General features: G+C 42.9%; 2 protein-coding genes across 6 annotated transcripts in view; one reads left to right on the top strand and one right to left on the bottom strand.

Moving 5' to 3' along the window:
* fmn2a (formin 2a) overlaps positions 1 to 20,314 on the top strand; it is a 57,045-nt gene extending 36,731 nt beyond the window's left edge. For 2 of the 5 annotated variants that reach the window (XM_061836322.1, XM_061836319.1), the window contains exons 15-18: positions 6,536 to 6,587; positions 9,060 to 9,209; positions 12,600 to 12,681; positions 12,779 to 13,529. In XM_061836322.1, the coding sequence (XP_061692306.1) occupies positions 6,536 to 6,587; positions 9,060 to 9,209; positions 12,600 to 12,681; positions 12,779 to 12,805 (311 nt within the window). In that variant the 3' untranslated portion in view covers positions 12,806 to 13,529. Of the gene's footprint in view, positions 1 to 6,535; positions 6,588 to 9,059; positions 9,210 to 12,599; positions 12,682 to 12,778; positions 13,530 to 20,139 lie in introns of those variants that run through there. The other 3 variants (XM_061836320.1, XM_061836321.1, XM_061836324.1) reach the window with 3 other exon arrangements.
* grem2a (gremlin 2, DAN family BMP antagonist a) lies at positions 13,028 to 21,168 on the bottom strand. The gene is made up of 2 exons (XM_061836331.1): positions 20,863 to 21,168; positions 13,028 to 14,968 (listed from the first exon to the last, which is right to left on the bottom strand). Exon 2 carries the CDS (start codon positions 14,959 to 14,961, stop codon positions 14,392 to 14,394), a length of 570 nt encoding a protein of 189 aa, XP_061692315.1. The 5' UTR covers positions 14,962 to 14,968; positions 20,863 to 21,168; the 3' UTR covers positions 13,028 to 14,391.
* Between the last annotated feature and the right edge of the window lie 1,470 nt (positions 21,169 to 22,638).

Raw genomic sequence — 22,638 nt, 5'->3', positions numbered from 1 at the left:
TCGAGAGACGATTGCGAGCGTGGAAGTTTCACTCGCATGGCTCCAGACGGAATTCTTGGGGTTCCGCCACGGAGGCGGTCGAAAGAAAGAAAACTCAAAACAAAACATGTGAAGTGCCAAATGTCATATTTTTTTGTTATTTCAGCTAATCTCCAAAAGTCCTGGGGGTTAAACTGTTTCTGGCTCCGCACTTCGAAACCGCCTTTGTTTGTTTTCTGACCATGAAACTAACCGCAGAATAACAGTGGGAGCGGACATGTTGGAAGTCCGCTGTTGGGTCTCTCTCCATTTTCGGCGCTGTCTTCACAAACTCTCTCTTGGCTCTTTGATCCTCTGTTTTTGGGACTTGTTGGTTAATCTGTTTCTGATGGACACCCAGGTTACGAGAGGATGGGAGTGTGTTCATTCTCCCTGATTGGTTCAAAAACATCTGTAAAACGTTTATGTTTACGCCACTATTTTATTAATAAGATAAGCTACAGTATTGTATCGCTACTGTATCTTCTTCTTTTCCTTTCGGCTTGTCCCGTTAGGGGTCGCCACAGCGTGTCATCTTTTGCCATCTTAGCCTATCTCCTGCATCTTCCTCTCTAACCCCAACTGCCCTCATGTCTTCCCTCACCACATCCATAAACCTTCTCTTTGGTCTTCCTCTCGCTCTTTTGCCTGGGAGCGCCATCCTCAGCATCCTTCTACCAATATACTCACTCTCTCGCCTCTGAACATGTCCAAACCATCGAAGTCTGCTCTCTCGAATCTTGTCTCCAAAACATCCAGCTTTGGCCGTCCCTCGAATGAGCTCATTTCTAATCCTATCCAACCTGGTCACTCCGAGCGAGAACCTCAACATCTTCATTTCTGCCACCTCCAGTTCAGCTTCCTGTTGTTTCTTCAGTGCCACCGTCTCTAATCCGTACATCATGGCCGGCCTCACCACTGTTTTGTAAACTTTGCCCTTCATCCTAGCAGACACTCTTCTGTCACATAACACACCAGACACCTTTCGCCAGCTGTTCCAACCTGCTTGGACCCGTTTCTTCACTTCCTGACCACACTCTCCATTGCTCTGTATTGTTGACCCCAAGTATTTGAAGTCGTCCACCATCGCTATCTCTTCTCCCTGTAGCCTCACTCTTCCCCCTCTACTTTTCTCATTCACGCACATATATTCTGTTTTACTTCGGCTAATCTTCATTCCTCTCCTTTCCAGTGCATGTCTCCATCTTTCCAATTGTTCCTCTGCGTGCTCCCTGCTTTCACTGCATATGACAATATCATCTGCGAACATCATGGTCCAAGGGGATTCCAGTCTAACCTCATCTGTCAGCCTATCCATTACCACTGCAAACAGGAAAGGGCTCAGAGCTGATCCCTGATGCAGTCCCACCTCCACCTTAAATTCCTCTGTCACACCTAAGGCACACCTCACCATTGTTCTGCTACCATCATACATGTCCTGTACTATTTTGACATACTTCTCTGCCACACCAGACCTACGCATGCAGTACCACAGTTCCTCTCTTGGTACTCTGTCATAGGCTTTCTCTAGATCCACAAAGACACAATGTAGCTCCTTCTGACCTTCTCTGTACTTTTCCACGAGCATCCTCAAGGCAAATAATGCATCTGTGGTACTCTTTCTAGGCATGAAACCATACTGTTGCTCGCAGATACTTACTTCTATCCTGAGTCTAGCCTCCACTACTCTTTCCCATAACTTCATTGTGTGGCTCATCAACTTTATTCCTCTATAGTTCCCACAGCTCTGAACATCCCCTTTGTTCTTAAAAATGGGAACTAGAACACTTTTCCTCCATTCTTCAGGCATCTTTTCGCCCGCTAGTATTCTGTTGAATAAGTTGGTCAAAAACTCCACAGCCATCTCTCCAAATTGCTTCCATACCTCTACCGGTATGTCATCAGGACCAACTGCCTTTCCATTTTTCATCCTTTGTAGCGCCTTTCTGACTTCCCCCTTAGTAATCATTTCCACTTCCTGGTCCTTCACTCTTGCCTCTTCAACTCTTCCTTCTCTCTCATTTTCTTCATTCATCAACTTCTCAAAGTATTCTTTCCATCTATTTAGTACACTACCGGCACCAGTCAACACATTTCCATCTCTATCCTTAATCACCCTTAACTGCTACACATCCTTCCCATCTCTATCCCTCTGTCTGGCCAACCTGTAGAGATCCTTTTCTCCTTCTTTCGTGTCCAACCTGGTGTACATGTCTTCATATGCCTCTTGTTTAGCCTTTGCCACCTCTACCTTTGCCCTACGTCGCATCTCGATGTACTCCTTTCGCCTCTCCTCAGTCCTCTCAGTATCCCACTTCTTCTTCGCTAATCTCTTTCCTTGTATGACTCCCTGTATTTTGGGGTTCCACCACCAAGTCTCCTTCTCCCCTTTCCTACCAGATGACACACCAAGTACTCTCCTGCCTGTCTCTCTGATCACCTTGGCTGTCGTCGTCCAGTCTTCCGGGAGCTTCGGTTGTCCATCGAGAGCCTGTCTCACCTCTTTCCGGAAGGCCGCACAACATTCTTCCTTTCTCAGCTTCCACCACATGGTTCTCTGCTCTACCTTTGTCTTCTTAATCTTCCTACCCACCACCAGAATCATCCTACATACTACCATCCTATGCTGTCGAGCTACACTCTCCCCTACCACTACTTTACAGTCAGTAACCTCCTTCAGATTACATCGTCTGCACAAAATATAATCTACCTGCGTGGTTCTACCTCCGCTCTTGTAGGTCACTATATGTTCCTCCCTCTTCTGGAAATAAGTGTTCACTACAGCCATCTCCATCCTTTTTGCAAAGTCCACCACCATCTGCCCTTCAAAGTTCCTTTCCTGGATGCCGTACTTACCCATCACTTCTTCATCGCCCCTGTTTCCTTTACCAATATGTCCATTACAATCTGCACCAATCACAACTCTCTCGCTGTCTGGGATGCTCAGAACTACTTCATCTAGTTCCTTCCAGAATTTCTCTTTCAACTCTAGGTCACATCCTACCTGTGGTGCATAGCCGCTAACCACATTATACATAACACCCTCAATTTCAAATTTTAGTCTCATCACTCGATCTGATACTCTTTTCACCTCCAAGACATTCTTAGCCAGCTCTTCCTTTAAAATAACCCCTACTCCATTTCTCTTCCCATCTACTCCGTGGTAGGATAATTTAAACCCTGCTCCCAAACTTCTAGCCTTACTACCTTTCCACCTGCTCTCTTGGATGCACAGAATATCAACCTTTCTCCTAATCATCATGTCAACCAACTCCTGTGCTTTTCCTGTCATAGTCCCAACATTCAAAGTCCCTACACTCAGTTGTAGGCTCTGTGCATTCCTCTTTTTCTTCTGACGCTGGATCCGGTTTCCTCCTCTTCTTTGTCTTCGACCCACAGTAGCTGAATTTCCACCGACGCCCTGCAGGTTAGCAGTGCCGGGGGCGGGCGTTGTTAACCCGGGCCACGACCGATCCGGTATGGGATTCTTTAGATGAACGCTCATATTTGTTTGGCACAGTTTTTACGCCGGATGCCCTTCCTGACGCAACCCTCTGCATTTATCCGGGCTTGGGACCGGCCTACAGATTGCACTGGTTTGTGCCCCCATAGGGCTGCATTTGTATCGCTACTGTATCACCACTCCCTAATAGAAAAGCATGTACTTCAATGGTTTAACCATGTACAGGCCACAGAAAAACATGCTTGTTGTTTTCCAGTTGATAGTAAAATTCCCAATTTTGGAGAGCTATCCTTTTCAATGGATAGTTCAATTATCAATTTTCAAACGCACTAGTCCTCATTAGTATCGCATCTGTGCTAGAGATGGAGGCTTTCCCAGCTGACTTTAGGTGACAGACGAGATACTCATTGGACATGTTCCCAGCCACTTACAGGGCAGATATTGTACAAATAACCATTCACTTTACACTAATTGCCTGATAGTCTTCAATTAATGCATGTTTTTTCGAGTATCCGGGGAAAAAAAAACCCTCGCAAGCATGGGCAGAACATGGAAACAACACAAAGGAAGGTCAGACTTGAGTATCACACCCCAAACTTTGGAACTGTGCGACAGTTGTACTAAACACTAGTACACCGTCCTGCCCAGAGACTGCTTGCCATCTGCGAAAATAAACTAAAACAACGAAGGAATGGCCATCATACCCTTGCAATTATAGTTTCCTCAGTGATGGATGAAATGTGTCGCTAATCTGCTCTTTTCTACATCAACAATATGCTATGCAATATAATGTGTATGCGTTGTATTGTAAGACTATGTTGAACACTGCCTCTCACATAGATTAACTGGTCAAATCAAACATGCTATATAAATTATGGATGGAAATTTGTGATCTCCAAACTGTAGTCAGCACAATGCTCCACCAATCTGCATTAGACTTTCAACAGGTTATTTATACTTGTTCGAGCAGGAAAGCTATTTAATTTTTCCCCATCGCTTCTTTAATGCTCCAGTTATTTAACTACAAACCTTTAGAGAGTATTTGTTCATCAAATAAAGAACCCAATTGATATCATTGATATCATATGAATGTTACATCTTTCATTAATGTTCATATGTTACGACTAAAATATTTTTCTAAAGCAACTTCCCAATATCAAGCCCCATTAATATTATTTACAGATTCATCATAACATATTGATGACCTGTCATCCCATTGGAATGGGGCTGATGGGTGATTTAGTGCCGTGGAATTGCGTCGGTCCCTTTGGGTTTCGCCGTGATCTTTAGATGCTGCTCTGGCTTCAATTACACATTGCAACCAGATATTCCCGGGATAAGAGCTCAACATATATTTGCGCCAGGAAAGATTATCGGTTCTATCTGCTGTCATGTCTGCCTCGTGGAGAGAACCCACGAGGAGACTCGACTTTAGGACATCTCTCCTCATTGACACTTTAATGCAGCTTCAGCGTCCATTTATTGACCTTGAGGGGGCCGCGAAGATGTCTGGCTCCCTATTTGACAATTATACAGCAGCAACAATGACAGCACGAACCAAGGGGGAAAAACACACCGCTGGATCGAATCCACCCTTGCCTTTTTTTCCATTTTCGATAGAGTGCGGATCAGAAATGAGAAATTAACCTACATCAAGCCAGACTGTCACACTTCACCGCCGTTCCAAGCGACCTCATTGGCCACTGAGATTACTGCTGTGTGGGCTGCTTGAAATTTCGATTAGGGCTCCGCTCCCTAACATTTTTTTACGCCGCGGGCTGGTTTTACATTCACATATTTTAATGGACATGCAATGAAACAAAAAAATCCAGATGGTCCTGACTTAAATTCACTAGGTCACAACCCTTTTAAGGCATAAATTGAGTACACGATTATGGTACGTACAGTAATTACATTGTGAAAAAAAATATACATTTATGTATTCTTTTGTTGTTGTTGTTGTTTTTTTTTTTTAAGAATGTGTGAACATGCAAACTCCACACAGGTGGGGCTGGGATTTGAACCCCAGTCCTCAAAACCGAGCCTAAAAGACGCTAATGATCATCGATCCTTTTTCAATACCTGGGTTGCGGGTTAGCTGGAACCTATCAGAGCTGAATTTGGGTTAAAGGTGCGATACACCGTGGAGTGGTTGCCACCCAATTGCAAGCCACAGAAGCAGAGGTTATTGGTGGGCACTGAAACACCCACACACACGTTACTCTTTGGCCTGTTTTTGACGTATCCCTTTGCTTCTTCTTTTTTTTTTTATACACATTTTCACATCCCTAAATTTGCACTTGGTGCACATTTGTGTGTAATTACATGTACCGACCCATCAACAACTACAGTGTTCATTTGAGCACGGTTGCCCTCTTTGTTACAAAGTGCCCCCCACCTCAACAAATTGCTCTGCCACTCCTGGAAGTGTTCTTGAAGACAAACCTCCATTTACACTCACATTCACGCCTAGAGACAATTTAGTCCCACGTGAACTTTAGAAGCATGCTAATGGAACCTGGGAGGAAGCCCAAGCACAGGGAGAAAATATAAAATCCACCGAGGAAGGCCAGAGCCCAGATTTGAACTCCTAACCTCAGAACTGTGAGGCCGATGCGCTAAGAACTCATCCGCCATGCCACTTCTCTGAGGATCAATAAAATATTTATGGTTCAGTCTGGAACTGGTCCTGGTTGCGGACTGCTTGACTAATGGGTACTGTCATGTGCGGATCGTAATTTCTTCACCCTCCTGTTCCGTCTCGCACATCTCTCACTGGTGACCACACAGCCATCCGTCTACATTTGGAGGCAACTGCACAAAGAGGCACTTGTGCGGCACTCGGCGAGACTTGTTTATCAGTTGTGCAACCGCGGCGCAAGCTGCCGTTTGGTGGCACACCAGCGACCACGAAGATGACTGTTGGTTTAAGTGACGGTGGCAGGCGGAAATGTTCATGTACATAAAAGTCTGCCTGCCGGTGATCTCATCCCTGCGTGCATTCCTTGCAAAGCTCTCATTTTCCCAAAAATGTATTTTCTCTCTCTTTTTCAGCCAAAACTGAGTTGGAAGCACAAGAGAAACAACTGGCAGACACTCAAAACACGTAAGCCCTTGATCTTGCTTTCATGATTTTCCCGCAGCTTCTTCACCTCCCTCCGGTAGGCGATTCCTCTTATTCCATTTCACAGGTTACATAAGGCTTTGCTCCTTGTGCGCCAAAGCCTCGATTTGTGAGTTTGGACATAAAGACAACACTCGGTGATAAATCCAACAAAGCCTTAAATGCCATATTCGAGGAGGAAAATAATCTAGCCGCTTTGTCAATATTTAGGGCTTCTGGTTCCCTCGGTTATGAGGACGGTGCGGGCCATCGTTCCGGGGGGCCTCTGTAGAGGGGAGCCCCCCCTCACCTTCCCCCGTGCGGAGTCTGCATTGTTTATCTAAGCGAAGCGAGAGGAGACAGCCTTGGCTCCAGGCTTCTGTTACGGCTGGCGAGGAATGCGTTCCTACAGCGTACTCCAAACAAAGAGAGCCCAACCTGTCCGCTGTATTGATCCACTGCAAACGGTCTCGCCGTTCAACACCTTGACGTACGTCATCCTGCGGCTCCAGCGATTCTGATGGATCGTCGGCCGGTCAGCCGCCGGGCCTCCCTCTTGTCCCTGTCGTTAATGCCTAAACGTGTACAACAAGGTTCTAGGTTTCAAGCGTTCTCATTATTTGTCTCCCTTAGGGGAAATTTGACTTGCAGCAAGGGGAACTGGCTTACATCAACTTACACATTAGTGCAATGTAATTTATTTTCATCCATATTCATCCTACTGGATGTACGTATTGATTGTCTTTATTGACTGAGGAATTAATTTACACTTGCTATACTTTAATCTACACTTCCATAGAGTATTCCCTTCCCTGGACTTATTATAAAAGTGTAAATTTCATTAAAAGAAAAAAATGTCTGTCCAGAAAGGACCCTTCTGACATCTACTTGTGTTTGACCCTGTTTTGTACCCGGTTTGTCCATATTTGGCAAAGACCACCCCTTTCCCCTGATTGGTTGCCTCTGTATAGAAGACCCACAGAGAGAGCACACATATTTATGTTGACAGTATTTGCTCAGGAGTGGAGAGGACACTGGAAATCTTCAGTTGTGACGTAGATATGTCCCAGAAATTTGAATGAAATGATTTGACGCCTTTCGCCTGAAAAACGTCAGGAACTCCGGAATGCATGGAGTCTTTTAATTCATATTTCACATTTACTGAGGCACCACAGCACCAATATAACATCCCAAATCCAAGAAAAAGTTGGTTTGGTAAAATATGGAACCTTTAAATCAACTTTAGGACTTGGGAGTTGCTTGGGTAAAATTTACAAATGACTCAACATGGTTTTATTTGGTATTCATGACACTCTGCTTGATTTAGACTATCTATTTATAAGGGTTGTTAGTTTACATGTGAAATATTTTTAGGTCTGTTCATTTTTTTTGAAAGAAAAGTGATTTTGATCATGTAGCGATCTGAAAATTCACCAGTGTGCTTTGTGGCCACTTTGTAAAGCGTGTATCATGAGAACTCCAATGATTAAGTTTACATTCAAGGATCATATTGGGGGGGAAAAAATAAAGTTTATTCCCCGGGTTAGTTAACCTTTAGATGATTAGTAATTTGATGGACGACACTGACTTGGGACCATTCAAAATCTGAGTGTGAAGATGTTAGTAGACCAGAAGTGCAGATAGCTTTGACGTACATGACTGCACCCTGGCTAATGTGCTACTACATGTAACTAAGCAATGCAGTATGACTTGCAGTACTCCACTTAATCCAAGTAATCAGCTCAGTTTGCTGGAAATCTAGTGTGGACTTGCCTGATTGTTGTCACAGTAACATGAGAGATGCTTGAAATGTGAAGGTTAAGATTTCAGATTTACTTGCACATGCTGTATCTCATCTGACTTGCTCTCAATTCTGGTTACCATTTTTATTGCTTAATAAATTTCCCAAAAACCGTAGAAAGGAGCAGACTGTAGGATCGGTTAAGAAATAGTTAGGAGGCTGTTTTTCTGCGATTCGTGTCCTCGGTTTATCCAGGTTAAGGCAATTGAGAACCGTTTCGCATTTACAATGCTGACCTGGAGGAAATTTGGGGTTGGTTTAGGATCTTAACAGCAGACAGTCGGAGGTGGGATTTGAAACAGTCAGTGGTTGACCTGCGCTGCCAACTGAGCCACAGACACTTTGTGTAAATTAACTGGTGACCTATCCAAGTCTACTAGGAAAGGCTCAAGGACAAGCACTATGGAAAAATAATAGGATGGATTGAGGACTTTACTATTAGCAATACTATAATATTACTGTCTTAGCAATAGGTTAATGATAAACTAAAGTACAAATTTCGGTCTGTTCTCTGATTTCACTAGTTTGTTTCTCCAAAGACAAAATTTCAACAAGGGTCTGGATTCCGCATATCTCCTTGAGCTCGCCAAATTTTTGTAACAACTGAATTCTTGTTCTATTTCATGTTGTAATAGTTTTGTCTCGATGTTTTCTTTTTTGTACTTCTCCTCCAGCTTCTTGGAACTGAGCACATCCTTCTCAGTCAAACCCAAAGCGGGAGAAAAGGAGGCGTCTCCCAATACTCTTTTCAGTCTTTGGCATGAGTTTTCCATGGATTTTAAAGAACAGTGGAAGAAGCAGAATAAGCTGATGCTAAAGGAGCGGTAAGTTTAACAGATCCTGCGTTAAGTGGATGGATGCATAGTTCATGTTTGCTAGGTCGCTAGCTACACAAATGGCCAGATAGAGGCAATTTAGCATAGATTAATTTAGTCAAATACAGCAAGGTTAGCCTAGTTTAGCCTATTCAGTTAGCTAGCCAAAAGACAACTACATACATTTCTTCCTGGCTAGTTAGGTACATAAATAGCGGTATCAGTGGAAGTTAGCACAGATAGACACTTTTTTTCATCAATAGTAAAGCAAAAGTTGCACTTTTAAAATCTAATTTATTTAGCAAAACAAAAAAATAAGATTAAGATGTCACTGGTTAACACAGTTGTTACAATACCAAGAGTTAGCACAAACGCTAATGTAGCTTACTTGTTGGTGCTTCAGTTAGTTTAGTAGTTTTCCTCCAACTACTGTCCATGTCTGCTATTCCAGAGGAAAAAAAAAAAAGATTTTGATGTAATTTATCTTTTGTCATCAGAGGTCAAATTTCATTTGAGCGGATCTATTTCAGTTCCCATTGAGTCTTTATTCTTATGATTCAGTCGCACACTTTGGTATTTTCATAAAAGATAAAAAGTTATGACCTCATTGTAAAAATATAATGTTTGGGATTTTTGGAAAATTCTTAATTTTTAAAATGACCATTACCAAGTTATTTTTGATAAATGGAAACAAGGGTATATCCGATCTTATTGTGAGCCCTTGCAAAATCATGCTTTAACATGAACACTGCACTTCAATATAGAATAACAAAAAAATACATTAAATTTTAATGTAAACAAAATTGAAATAGTTTTAAAACAAGTTTTTTATTGCTGATGTATTGAGCTTATAAAGTTAGATACAACTGAACTGTTGGAAGGTGGAAAGGTGAGGCATTTTGGGACAATGCCACATGTGATTATTTCTGTCAGCATCTCAACATTCAACAAATACCAAGCTTCCAACGACTGAATTACGTTAAAGTCAAAGTTATGATAAATTTGTAATATTTTGTGATTGGACTTTTTTTTTTTCTCCAAACTTTCTTTCTGGAAAGGGAAGATCTATTTTGAGGCCTTTTTGACCGTCATTAGTTCCACCTGAGTTCAACAGTTGTTCCCGACTCCCGAATAAGTTCAAATGTATCTGGTGGGCTCTGCAGATCCTATCGTGGTCATTTAAATTCATGAAGGGAAAAGACACGAAATGACCCAAATCTCGCTCTTCACCCCTGTAATGAAAAGAACACACGCAGCATCCACTTGGCTTCCAGCGGTGTGATGGCTACTAAGATAACAATGCATGTCAACAGAAAGCAAATTGCTCCATTATGCCCCACGAAGATCCTATAGTGATACAGTGATATTCTTCAGAGGGCCCTGGGTAAAAGGTTGGCTTGTACAGCAGGAACGAATACAAACAAAATTTGAAGCCATTAACTCTTTGGCCTTTGCCCCAAGCTATCATGGCAACTCTCTCTGTGTGGTGGTGGTCGGACTGAAGCACAACCACAGATTGTAATCTTCCCCCGGCGTACATTTTCTCGCTAATAGACAGCGCCGGCAAAAGCAGCACTGACAAATCAAGTTATTGTTGCTCACGCGCTGCTTTTTTTCCCCGTCTTCTTTAATCGAAGTGCCCACATTGGTCTTTTAGTCCCTCCCTAGTCTGCTCGGCCTCATCCATTATTGTTCCGCTTCTATTGGACAGATGAAATGCAGGACCTGCATTTTCATTCGAGTTGAATTCGTAGTTTGTTTTTTGTATTTTTTTGTGTGTGAGCGCAGAACACAGGTTAGCATTATATGAGGCTCATGTTAAAGTTCTGTGAGGTTGTAACTGTAGTTGAGATCAGTTCAATTCGATTCCGATAAATCTGATGAAATTTTCATCTTCAATCCGGTGTCATTGATTGGTGATTTGAGCTAATTTTGTTTTTCTGGTTTTGTCAAGCATCTCATAATGATACATGCAGTTGACAGTAAAAAAAAAAAGCGAAATTCTCTGAATTTACTTTTATTCAATCGCGACTTCTTTCTTCTACAAAAAAAATGTTGCTCTCTAACTTTTTGCCCTTTGAAATATTATATTGTTCCCAAAAAAACCCACTTTTTTTTTTTTTTTAAATGTAAGCTTTGGGAGCACAGTAGGACGTCCAGTTAGAGCATCTGCTTCTCAGCTCTGAGGATCGGAGTTCAAATCCCAGCCCCTCCTGTGTGAGTTTGCATGTTCTTCCCGTGCCTGCGTGGGTTTCCTCCGGGCACTCTGGTTTCCTCCCACATCCCCAAAACATGCAACATCAATTGGACACTCTAAATTGCCTCTAGGTGTGATTCTGAGTGCAGCTGTTGGTCTCGATGTGCCCTGTGATTGGCTGGCAACCAATGGCTGGGTTGCACGTGACGTCACGCTTGTTCATCCGGGTACTTGATCGCAATTGTTGCAGACAAGCAGGCAGCTGTCCATCATGCCAGATTTTTGTTGCGTCTACGGATGTGGAAATTGCGGGAAAAGACATTGCGACGCGATTTTGACGTGTTCCAAAGATTAGATTGCATGAAGAAGACTCAATGGAGTCATTGAAAAAACAGCAACAAACCTGGCTTGCAAATCTACGACGTGCTGATCCGAACGAAGCTTGAGTACACAAGGCAAATGATTATTTCAAAGTCTCTTCTCATCATTTTGTAAGCGGTAAGCCTGTATATTTCTCGTGTCCGGATATTCTACTTTAGGGAAGTCTTTCAGATCCTTTGAAGGTACGTCGTTGTGAAGAGTATACAGATCGATATCTTCAGAGTTTGATCTTCTGTACATATCTAGCTTTGGCGACATCATTGAGTGAATTAAAGTAGGCAGAAAAAATCCGCCGCTCGCCGCTTACACATGGGTCTGTCGACGTTGCCATGGTGATGTCGTCTGCAACGCCGAGCTTGTCTGTAGAAATGGCGGCGATTATCATGTGATTCCAACCCAAGCAATTATTCATGGTGTACCCTACCTCCTGCCCGATGATAGCTGGGATAGGCTCCAGTACTCCCGCGACCCTCGTGAGGATAAGTGGTTCAGAAAATTGATGGATGCATGTAGTCCTGATAAAGTATTACATTTTCAAGAAAAAAAGTGACTTTTTGATACAATGACTATTTTGATAAAATTCTGAAAAATCGCCTAAATTACATTTTCCTTTTACGATGATTATTTTAATCTGATAAAATCATTACTTTAGTCCCAAATTATTTTACCCATGTTTTTTTTTTTCTTCAATGTGTCCCAATAATACTACATCATTCACACACACATGCCAGAGTAAAAAAAAAAAAAAAATACTTGCTGACGCATAAGAAATTCCAAAGCTTATTTGTGTCCCAGTACATATTTTCTATTCTGTATTTTAGGCTAAAAATGGCCGAGGATGTTTTCAGACAAGCCAAAGAGAAAGCATCCTACAACGTCAAACCCAAACACGCAACTGGAATAGTACGTCTTCCTTTGTGTCTGTCAAAATTCCGCTAGTCTAATCTGCTTTTTGTCAAGTAGTCTCATGAAAAAAAAAAATCTTGTTTCTGTTCCACAGAAAGCAAAGCTGGGCCAGAAGATGTAAAGCAGAGAACGATAATCACTGGGGCTACTGCGCAAGTACCATCAGATGTGACACATTAGTCATTTTTACTCAAGTGTATATATATATATATATATATATATATATGTATTTTAAAAATGAGTTTGAAACTTGTTTATCGTGAGTTGGCCCATTTCAGACATACAGTATTGAGAGTGGAATGCTCAACCCCTTTCTGGCAGCGCTTTTTGAATTATTGCTTGCAAAAAAAAACAAACAAACAAAAAAAAAAAAAACCTCAAGTCCTTGGGGATTAGGGCGTAGCAAATTCGTAGCAATACTGTTTCCCTGCGGTGTATTTATAAGCCATATGTAGAACTTTTTCTTTTCCTTATGTTACAATAGGCCACCCAATTTTACAAGAAAGCACTTTTTATTTGTGAAGCAGTGCCTTTTTACACAAGAGTAGCTGACAAAGAAGTGCGGTGATGATTTGAGGGTCAAATCATTTTTTAATTCAACATTTCTGTTTCAAGCAAAGGTGGTTAAGACATGAGTTTACTTTCATCCCATGGCATTCTGGCAGTCGCGCGTTTTGCACCCCGGCCACATTTGCACGTCACTGAAAAGACCGCAACCGCCCCTTAAAGTGGCCATGATCTGATGTTATCAAGCTATTATCGCTTGTTTTATAGTTTAATACCCATCAGCTCGTTTTGTCATATTCACATATATGTGCTGACAGAACGAGAGGATTACAGGACATGTTTTGGGTCGAATTCCTTTTGAACCTGAAAAAGATATATACATATATTTATTGAATAAAATAGTAATTTTACAATTTGGTGTTTTTTTTTTTTTTTGTGTTCCTGTTTGTCACTCTCCTGAAAACAATAGATTTATATGAAATAGATTTAATATACTTTTTCACATATGCACACATACATAATGTATATATTGTATTTTATATATGTACATATATATTGCATTGCACTTCAATTACACATGCAGCAGTACAGCCTATTCTCACAAGAATTTCGTTGGATTTTATACAAAAAAACAAATGCTATGGAAAATGTACTGTCTTTGGGAGATTCTAGGGAAAAAAGTATTTACATTTAAATGTTTTTAACAATCTGAATACAGAATGCATTAAACAAATTCTGTGGAGCATGTCAGCCATATACCATTCGCCATGTCATCCATAGTAAAAGTTTTTGTATAATTTCCTACTAAATTCTTGTGAGAACATGTTGAGCAGTATTTTTTTTCTCCTTAGTTTTTTTAGTATACTTGTGTCCAAACATGTAAAATGTTCTTATCGTGTTGCCTTTTCACAACCCATTGTGCATCACTTAGGATGCCGAATAGTAAGACGAGAAGGGTTAAGGAAAAGTAACACGGTACAGGTAAACACCTTTTCACAGTTTGGGTTCAGGATATTTGGGGGATTCTGGACTCCTTCCCCTTGCAGTAAAGGAAAATGTCTGGTCCAGGTGGACATGTGCTAGTCTCTTAACATGTCCTTGAGTCTTTGATTTCATCAGTCTTGTTGTTCTGTTTCCTTGAGTTCCAAACAAGGAGACGGGACATTTTTTGGCATCATTTGGTGAGTTTGGTTGTGGTCTTCAGAGCTTTCCGTGGCCGCTGACGTCCACAGACATGCAGCGACACTGTTTGACCCTCTGCACTTTGCGGTGCCTGAAAGGGGGCTGCAGGTTCGGGCAATCCAACTGCACCGTGAGCTGCGTGACGCGGTGCGGCCGGCAGAAGGAGCACGACTGAAACGGCTCCTGGGCCTTACTGTGGTTTTTCCTTCCTTGTCCTCGATTCTGGCCGTGTCCCGAGCTGCTGGGGCCCATGTGTCGGGGGATGTAAAAAGAGTTGCACTGGCCGTAGCAGAAGCGGTTGACTACTGTGCGGCTCCGGCAACCCTCCTCGCTGATGGTCTGTCGCAGGGGTTGGGTCTTGCACCAGTCCCTGCGCAGGTAGCGCCGCTCGGTCACCACCAAGGCCTCGCGGCTGGACGAGAGCACCTCGGGCCTCTGCTGCAGTAGCCGCTGGTGGCGCTCGGATGACAGGTTCCCTTTGGTCTTGTACGGCGACGGGATGTAGCCCTGCGGGCGTGACTTTTTGGTTTCTGCCGTGATGCAGAGCACTCCAGCCAGAATGGCTGCGATGGTTATTCTCCACAGCATTCTTGATCTGACAGAGACAAATAACTGCACGTTAGGAACAAAACGAAGAACATCTGTTATCGCGTTTGGAGCTATACCTCATGTTATCCACCTTTACATCGTGGTCTCGCTGAAATCAATTGGTCGGGATCAGCATGTCATTATTTCTACAGTCAACCCCTGCCTATTCTCGTTTTGTTTCCCACGAGTGGTATCAATCCTCATGCAGTAAAAATAAATGGGAAACTAGTACAGTGACTTGTCAAGGAAAGTATGTCAGTGATACATCACGACTGAGGCGAGCTTTGTATGTTGGGGAGGAGCTAAGTATAACCTGGGTTTGTGGAGTTTGTCTTTGCCATAAGTGGATCTATATGCTCACTTCCTCATTAAGGGTAATGTATGATGTTTGAAATTATGTTAAAAGTGATTTGGGATCATAGTCGGTCCTATTATTTAAATCTTGAAATTCGATTATAGGCAGTTAAAAGAAAGAACAAGATCCTGGATACAAGTGGCCGAAATGAGTTTTCTCCGCAGGGTGGGAGCTCAGTCATCCTTGAGGGGCTCAGTGTCGAGCCGCTACTTCTCCGCATTGAGAGGAGCCGGATGAGTTGGCAGGGGAATCCAATTCGGATCCCTCCCGGACGCCTCTCTTGTGAGGTATTCCGGGCATGTCCCACCAGAAAGAGGATGACCCAGGACACGCTGGAGAGACTGTCTCTCTGCTGGCTTGGGAACACCTTGGGATACCTCCGGAAGAGATGGCTGGGGAAAGGGAAGTCTGGGTATTCCTGCTGAAGCGAATTCCCCCGCGACCTGACCTGGAAAAGCGGTAGATAATGGATGGATGGTTGGCAGTTAAAAGATGTCTGGGAGAGGTGTCACTTCCTCCAGGTTTTTTCTCCATTTGCGGCAGGGCTCGATACCCGTCACATACAAATGGGAGGGTTCTGTGTATTTGCTTTTTCTCTCAGTTGTGCAACCATCCCTAAAATAAACAAAGCCTCCCAATCAAAGGATTCACTTAAACGCATAACGAGAAGGGGAAGTTGATTTCATTGGTCCAGTCGCCGGTTGAAATAATTAGTCCTTTGCTTATTTTAGTTGTGAACTATGCCATAGATATGTAAACTGCAATTGGCCAGACCCATCTGCATGCCATTAGGGGGGGAGTACTGGAACCTTACAAGACTTAGTCCTCTTTTTTTATTCTCCATGCTGATATATTTTAGGGCTGAACTGAGAACGACCTACCGATTGTCTTCTGTATCGTCCTCACGTCATAAAGGGAGAACTGATCCCGTGTCTGCCAGTGTGCGTACTGTCAGTGTTTTGCGCCAGCACATTTTTGACCATCACTCAAGCATCTTTTGAGCAGATGTTCCTGAAAAGGACTCACAAAGATCCAAAGTGCCTCAAGGCCATCTTGTGCTGCCGATTCCTCTTTTGCTCAGCGAAAGTCTCCGTCTTCCTCTCCGCGACCTGCAGCTCACCCTGCCCTGGAACAAATGAGTTGATGGTAATCCACTTTGGGGTTTTGACTCCTTTTGTGCGGCTCGCGATCCTGATGTCACGGCGGCCGTGTCGTCGCGCCCCCGAGCGCTCGCTTTTCAGCGACACAAGCTCTTAACTGTCGGCAGCCGTTTGTTCATCCTGCTTAGATGCCAGATGAATTCTAATAAGGATCTTCCGACAATGAATCCTTCCTTCCATTTCTGAGGTTTGGAACGATGACATTGTTACAACTTTTTTTTTTTGGCTGTACTTTATTGACCATATATGAGTAATAGTACAGTGGCCATAATTTTAATAAAACCCAGATCTCAGTGTTGGAATTGGAATGTTTGCGCTTCCCTTGACAACCTGTTCGTCCCTGTTAGTTTTATAGCTAGCAACTTATCAGATTGCAAGGGAAGGACTTAAACTTTTTTTTTCCTGCTTACATCATACAGACAGAATAGTTTATGATGTATCAAAATATGACAGCATCAAGTATTTTACTTTTTTTATTTATGGCCATGAAGTGTTTTTTTCCCTATAAATATTTAACTAAGCACTACTGCATCAGAGGGTTGGTAAATGATTAAAAAAAAAAAAAAATTGTTTGAAATAGCATACAAATCTGGGCTTCATTGCCACTGTAGTAACAGCTCTCTGAGAGACTTGGGAGTCCCTCACTTCTTAATTGATTTAATTTCATTATTTTATTCATAATTTCAGTTATGAGCACTTGAAAAAAATTCTCTACCCTCACCTCCTCCTTTTTAAGAGTCCCCGTTTTTCATTCCCTTTCGTCTTGGAAATGTTTTTCATGCAAACATTTACTGTAGTATTAATATTACTGTTGTTGTACTGTTAGTGCAGGTTTGTGATATGCGCACAATCTTAGAATTATCCAAACTGGCGTTAGATCGCCGCCATTGGCGGGGAACTCCGCCATAAACCAAGGATTCCCTATAATGCCACAATCAAGTAGGACGTGGCTGTTATCCCCATCTTGCCAAATGTAAGATATAGAGTTGCCCTTAAAAAGGCTCAGGACTGTACTGGTGGACATGGGGAGGGCTCCGCCTCTGCTGCTTGAAAAAAGGAAATTAAGAGTTTTTTTATGGTACATTTACAGTATCATGAACAATTTTGGTCATAAGATACTGCTAAAGCACTGTCTAAATATAGATTAGTGTCGAGGAATATGGTGAAGTGGTGCATCTTATCTGGGGAAAGTATTCAACGGTTTTAAGAGAGGAGCTAAGTTTAGCCTGGGTTATGAGTGGAAAGTACAGACAGTCCGCACTGCATTTGCATGCACGTGCATTTATGGTGCAGTTTTCTAAATAACATCTGGAAGGCATCTTTTTTCCGAGTTTGAAATCATCCTAGTTTGTGATCCTCATCCATCCAGATTATTCATCTTGTGCTGGATCTTTTCAGTGAAAAATGTTTTTGGACTTGCGAGAGGAAGCCACATTAACAGGAAACGTTTTTTTTAGAGTGAGAACCTGCCAGCTTCCCAGGTTTCAACCCGGAAGCTTCTTGCTACGATGGATACCGGTAAATGGTAACCGCTGAAGACACTGCGCCACCCTCCCCTCAATTTTGGTGAGTCAAACTCCCCAAAAGCCTCGGAGACGACGAAGGGACTATTTGACCGACTGTGTACGCAGGACATGACAGATGGCCGTAATAGTCTGCAGCCGGGTTTTCTGTCTACACGCCTGAAAACCGGGACTGAAAGTGCCAGTCCTGACAAGCTCTCCTCATCAATCCTGCGGTTGGACAATCTGAGGCTTCGGTTGAGGGACTTGAGGCTTTGGAAAGGGAGGGGGTGGCAGCTGAGGTGAAGTGGTTAGTGGTCAGAGTAAGGAGACAGTAGGAAGGGGAATGAGAGGTTGAGGTTTGGGGTCTCTCTCCACAGCTGTTTATTCCCCCCACGGCCCCCCCCACTCCTCGCAACGCTCCCCAGTCTGTCACTCCATCTGAAGCTTGTACTAATCATTCCAGGGTCCCGCCGACGGAAGGAGACTGTGGTCAAAAAAACGAAGCAAAGCAAACCTCTCTGTCTGCTCAAGACTAATATCGCCCACGTAAACGTCTCTGTGACTGCAGTGCAACCACAAATACTTTGGGGGACATGCTTCACTGAAGTGTGGCAGACCTTGCTTCCAAAATTCAGGCCTCTAATGAAATTACAAATACCAGAACCAAATACCAGAGAGAAAACAGCCATTAGGCTCGACTGCATTTTATTTTCCACGAGGGCGCTTTAAATAGCACGGCTGCACGCTAATGGCTCTCCTTTCAAAGCCGAGGGAGGATATTTGAAAAAGACTCCGTAATAAACGACCCGCATTGTCCCGACCCGTCTGCAGAGCGGACCTAAAACAAACAGAACCTGATGTCTCAATTACCACAGCGTCTCAAACACATGCTGCAAAGTGTGTTCAATTATAGGAGAGACGCGTTTAACTCTCACTTCCACACGTGAGCGCACTTGCCTGCAGAGCGGAGGCCTGGCCCAATTCACGGTCTTCTTCCACTTCGAGGAAGTGTGTCATTATCTGCGTTTGATGAATTGTGGATTTTCCCAAACTTCACTCAGCTCCTGGCCCATTATCAGTTTGAACGGGTGATTTGCCTCCCCCAGGAGGTGGAGGGAGGGGTGGGGTCTGCTCCGCTGTGTCAATATGACAGACGCTAGCATCGCCAGGAGGTTGCTCCAGGCCGATTGGTCAGCCTGTTTGTCACCGCAATCCATCTTTATAATGACTCGCAGATATTGAGCCTTTCCCTATAAAGTACCGACCCCGAGTGTACGAAAATCCCTTCGCCTCAGCAGCCAAATGGAACGTTTTGCGAATGAGTGACAGCCAATTACAGACACTTCTTTCGTGTTCAAACAGCGCTGGGCCAATCAGCGATGTCATTTAACAACGTTTGAAAACCAATTATGTATTGGCATTTATCCAAAAGGCACAAAAGTAAATATTGCCCAGTTTGATCTATGGTAATGTCTTTTCATTAATGCAAATGTAGAAATCTCTAATTTCATGGATTAAAAGTCCCATTTTTCACAATTAAGCATTCCCCATCTGTCTGGTGGTACATACGCCTACTATAAATCATAAATAAATAAATCTTCATGGAACAGTTTGTCTTTGTAGGAGCCTTGGAAACTATTTTTTTTTTTAATGGATGTCAATGAAATGAAATCCAAATGGTGGACTTCCTGTGTCTTTAGCAGTATGGCTTCTTTGTTGTGGGTCTCCCCATGATAGACATGACCATTAAGCTCAAAGCTTAAAAAAAAAAAAGAGCTAAAAAGCTCCCATCAAACTGCACTCGGAACGTCTTTAGCCTTCAGGGAAAGGACTTGCGCGTCACTTAAGAACGCGTAATGTGTCGGGTGCCGGCTAAATCCTCTTTTACCGTCAGCGCCGACTGTACGTGGTGGCGCAGTCACCGCGGCGGTAAGACGGATCAGAAAACAAAACTCGCTAAGTGTTCCTCGCACGCAGAGAGAAAACGCCGCGTAAACTTAGAAACCGTGCGGGTTGGACTTATGTTGGTGTGATTGCTGTTTTTCCCCATGACGACGCTTAATCTCACTGAAGACCTGCTGTCATCGAAAACTCTGCACTAATTCCCGGCGATCCGCACTGACTAATTACAGTCACTCTGCTTGACACTTTTATCCAGAGCACCTTACGGAACCATCGCGGAGGAGATTTGGACTCTGGGTGGGCCCCCGGTGGGAGTCAAACAGCCCACATTTGGTTACTCAATAAGGAGAGATGCTCCGATTACATGCTGCTTTGGAACAAGGAGTCACGTCCTGCTCACTGGAAGCAGCCGTGATATTAATCCCCCCCCCCACCCCCCCCCTCACCATAAGAATAACTGAAGTGAATATTTTGTAATAACTAAATGTTACTTTTGGAAAGCTAATAACTCCTATAGATAACTGTATATTTAAAATCAGTTTAAAAAGTACAGAAAGCTGGAATCTGGGAATTTATGTTTCATAACCTGTAACTAATTATAATTGTTCTTTAATAAAATGACTTAACTGACCACTTGTGTTGTAGATCCAAATGAAATCTCCTCCACCTTCACTCTAGTGAGCACTCATGAGATTTCATATTAAGTTTCCTTTTTAGCCTGAATGCCACCAAATTTGGAAAAATCTTAGGCACAACTATCAAATATCACAAATCCTTCGATCTAACAAGCTTGACACCGTATTTTCCATGAAATAACACCTTTCTCGCTAAATATCAGGCTACCAGACCCAAAGCCAGCACCTAATTATTGAATTGAATCAATCCAGCCATTATTTCAGCTCTGAATTAATTTGTGCCATTATGAGTGCGATGCTGTTGTGATGCATTAAAGTGGTAAAGAATATGCAGTCAGTAATACCTCTCAGCGTGACAGTAACGTGTGGAGGATGCGGTCTGGCCAGGTCATTCCACCTTCAGCGGTCCTTGCGTCCGCTGCCGGGCTCCGGTTTCCATAACAACAAAGTACGTAAGTATCCCCAAGGCTTGCTCTTCTCCGAGAATCAAAGTCTTGAAAGCGATGAGTTCCCCGTCATATTGTTGTTTCGGGCTCCGCTCTGCTGTGATAATGTCTCAAGTATGAAAGTTCTAGAAAGTATGGTCGGGTCTTACAGTGGAACCATCTCTCATCTCAGTGTGTGTGTAGTGAGGCTGTGAGACGCGTTCTACTGACTGTAAAGGCTCTGGACTGACTTTGAGTCACAACCAGACCCTTCCCTCCTCAAGACTGGGAGGCTTTTTTTCTTCTTCTTCTATTGGCCTGGTCGTTTTGTGCTCAACCAGCCCACGCTCTATTTATATTTGTGTACATGTGTGATTCTTGGTACTTGTCTGAGATTTAAAAAAAATATATATATAATTTTACCCTATTTTTTTTTTTTAACCATGCTTATGGTTGCAGCGTCAGATTTATCACATTTTGACATTTCTTATTTCAAGCTTAAACGGTATTACTTGATGTAGTGATTCATCAATACAGTTGGTGGGATGCCATGATGAATGTGACCAGACTATCACAGGGAATTTTTTTTTTTTTGGGGGGGGGGGATTGATGGAAAACTAAACAGTTTTTTAAAAATCTTTTGAAAATCTAAACTAATTGCAAAGCAAATGAAATGGAAAGAAAAGAAATACACCTCAAAGTCATGAGAAAATATAAAATTTTAAAAATAAAATAAAACTGGAAGTGAAAAAAAATTAAAAAGGGGAGAAATCCATCTATCCATCCATTTTCTTTGCCACTTATCCTCACAAGGGTCACGGGGAGAGCTGGAGCCTATCCCAGCTGTCAACGTTCAGGAGGTGATTCACAATCACACCTAGGGGCAATTTAGAGTGTCCAATTAATATTGCATGTTTTGGGGATGTGGGAGGAAACTGGAGTGCCCGGAGAAAACCCACACAGGCACGGGGAGAACATGCAAGCTCCACACAGGAGGGTTGGGGATCAAACCCGGGACCCCAGAACTGTGAGGCCAAGGCTTTCCAGCTGACCCACTGTGCCGCCGAACGAGAAATGTCAAAACGAAATAAAATATCTGTGACGCTGTTTTGCGCTCAAAACATAAAAAAAAAAAAAATAAATAAGTTTATCACCCAAAACAAACAAAAGCCAGGTTAAGAAAAAAAGGTGCAAGGAACAATTGCAATTGAAAAATTAGAAGGGTGAAAAGGAAAACAATATAAAGCAAAAGGAACATGAAGAATAGTGGGGGGGGGGAGTACTGGAAACTGGGAGGGAGAGCCTCCCACCCGCAAAAAAAAAAAAAAAAAAACTAAAAACAATCAAGGGGGTGGGAGTGAAAAACATAAACCAGATCCGATTTTTGTAGGGGTCGAAAAAATGGAAAAAACACGCTCTGAAAACATAAAATAGAAGAATGACGAGTAATTATATAAAAACACAACCCAGTGCAAATATGTGCGTGACTGATCTTGATGACTGCACCATCGCGCATTCCACTGTTGTGTCCTAAGAAGCCCCCCTTTCTTCCCATCCACTTCCCCTCATTTCTGTGGAAAACGGCACATCGCCCTCTAGCGGTTGAAGGCAATGTACACCCGCATCCCGCATCTGCCGTCTCATTTGCATCCAGGACGGCCGAGAATCCCCACAGACGAGCCACAAGATTAGACA

This window comes from Syngnathoides biaculeatus, chromosome 12 (assembly GCF_019802595.1).
Source record: "Syngnathoides biaculeatus isolate LvHL_M chromosome 12, ASM1980259v1, whole genome shotgun sequence".
Taxonomy (NCBI): domain Eukaryota; kingdom Metazoa; phylum Chordata; class Actinopteri; order Syngnathiformes; family Syngnathidae; genus Syngnathoides; species Syngnathoides biaculeatus.
Note: the sequence above shows the minus strand (reverse complement) of the source record. Positions and strands in the feature narration are given on the sequence as shown.

What these genes read in the sequence shown, in the direction of transcription:
- grem2a (XM_061836331.1), bottom strand. Translation starts at nt 14,961, where the DNA reads ATGCTGTGGAGAATAACCATCGCAGCCATTCTGGCTGGAGTGCTCTGC.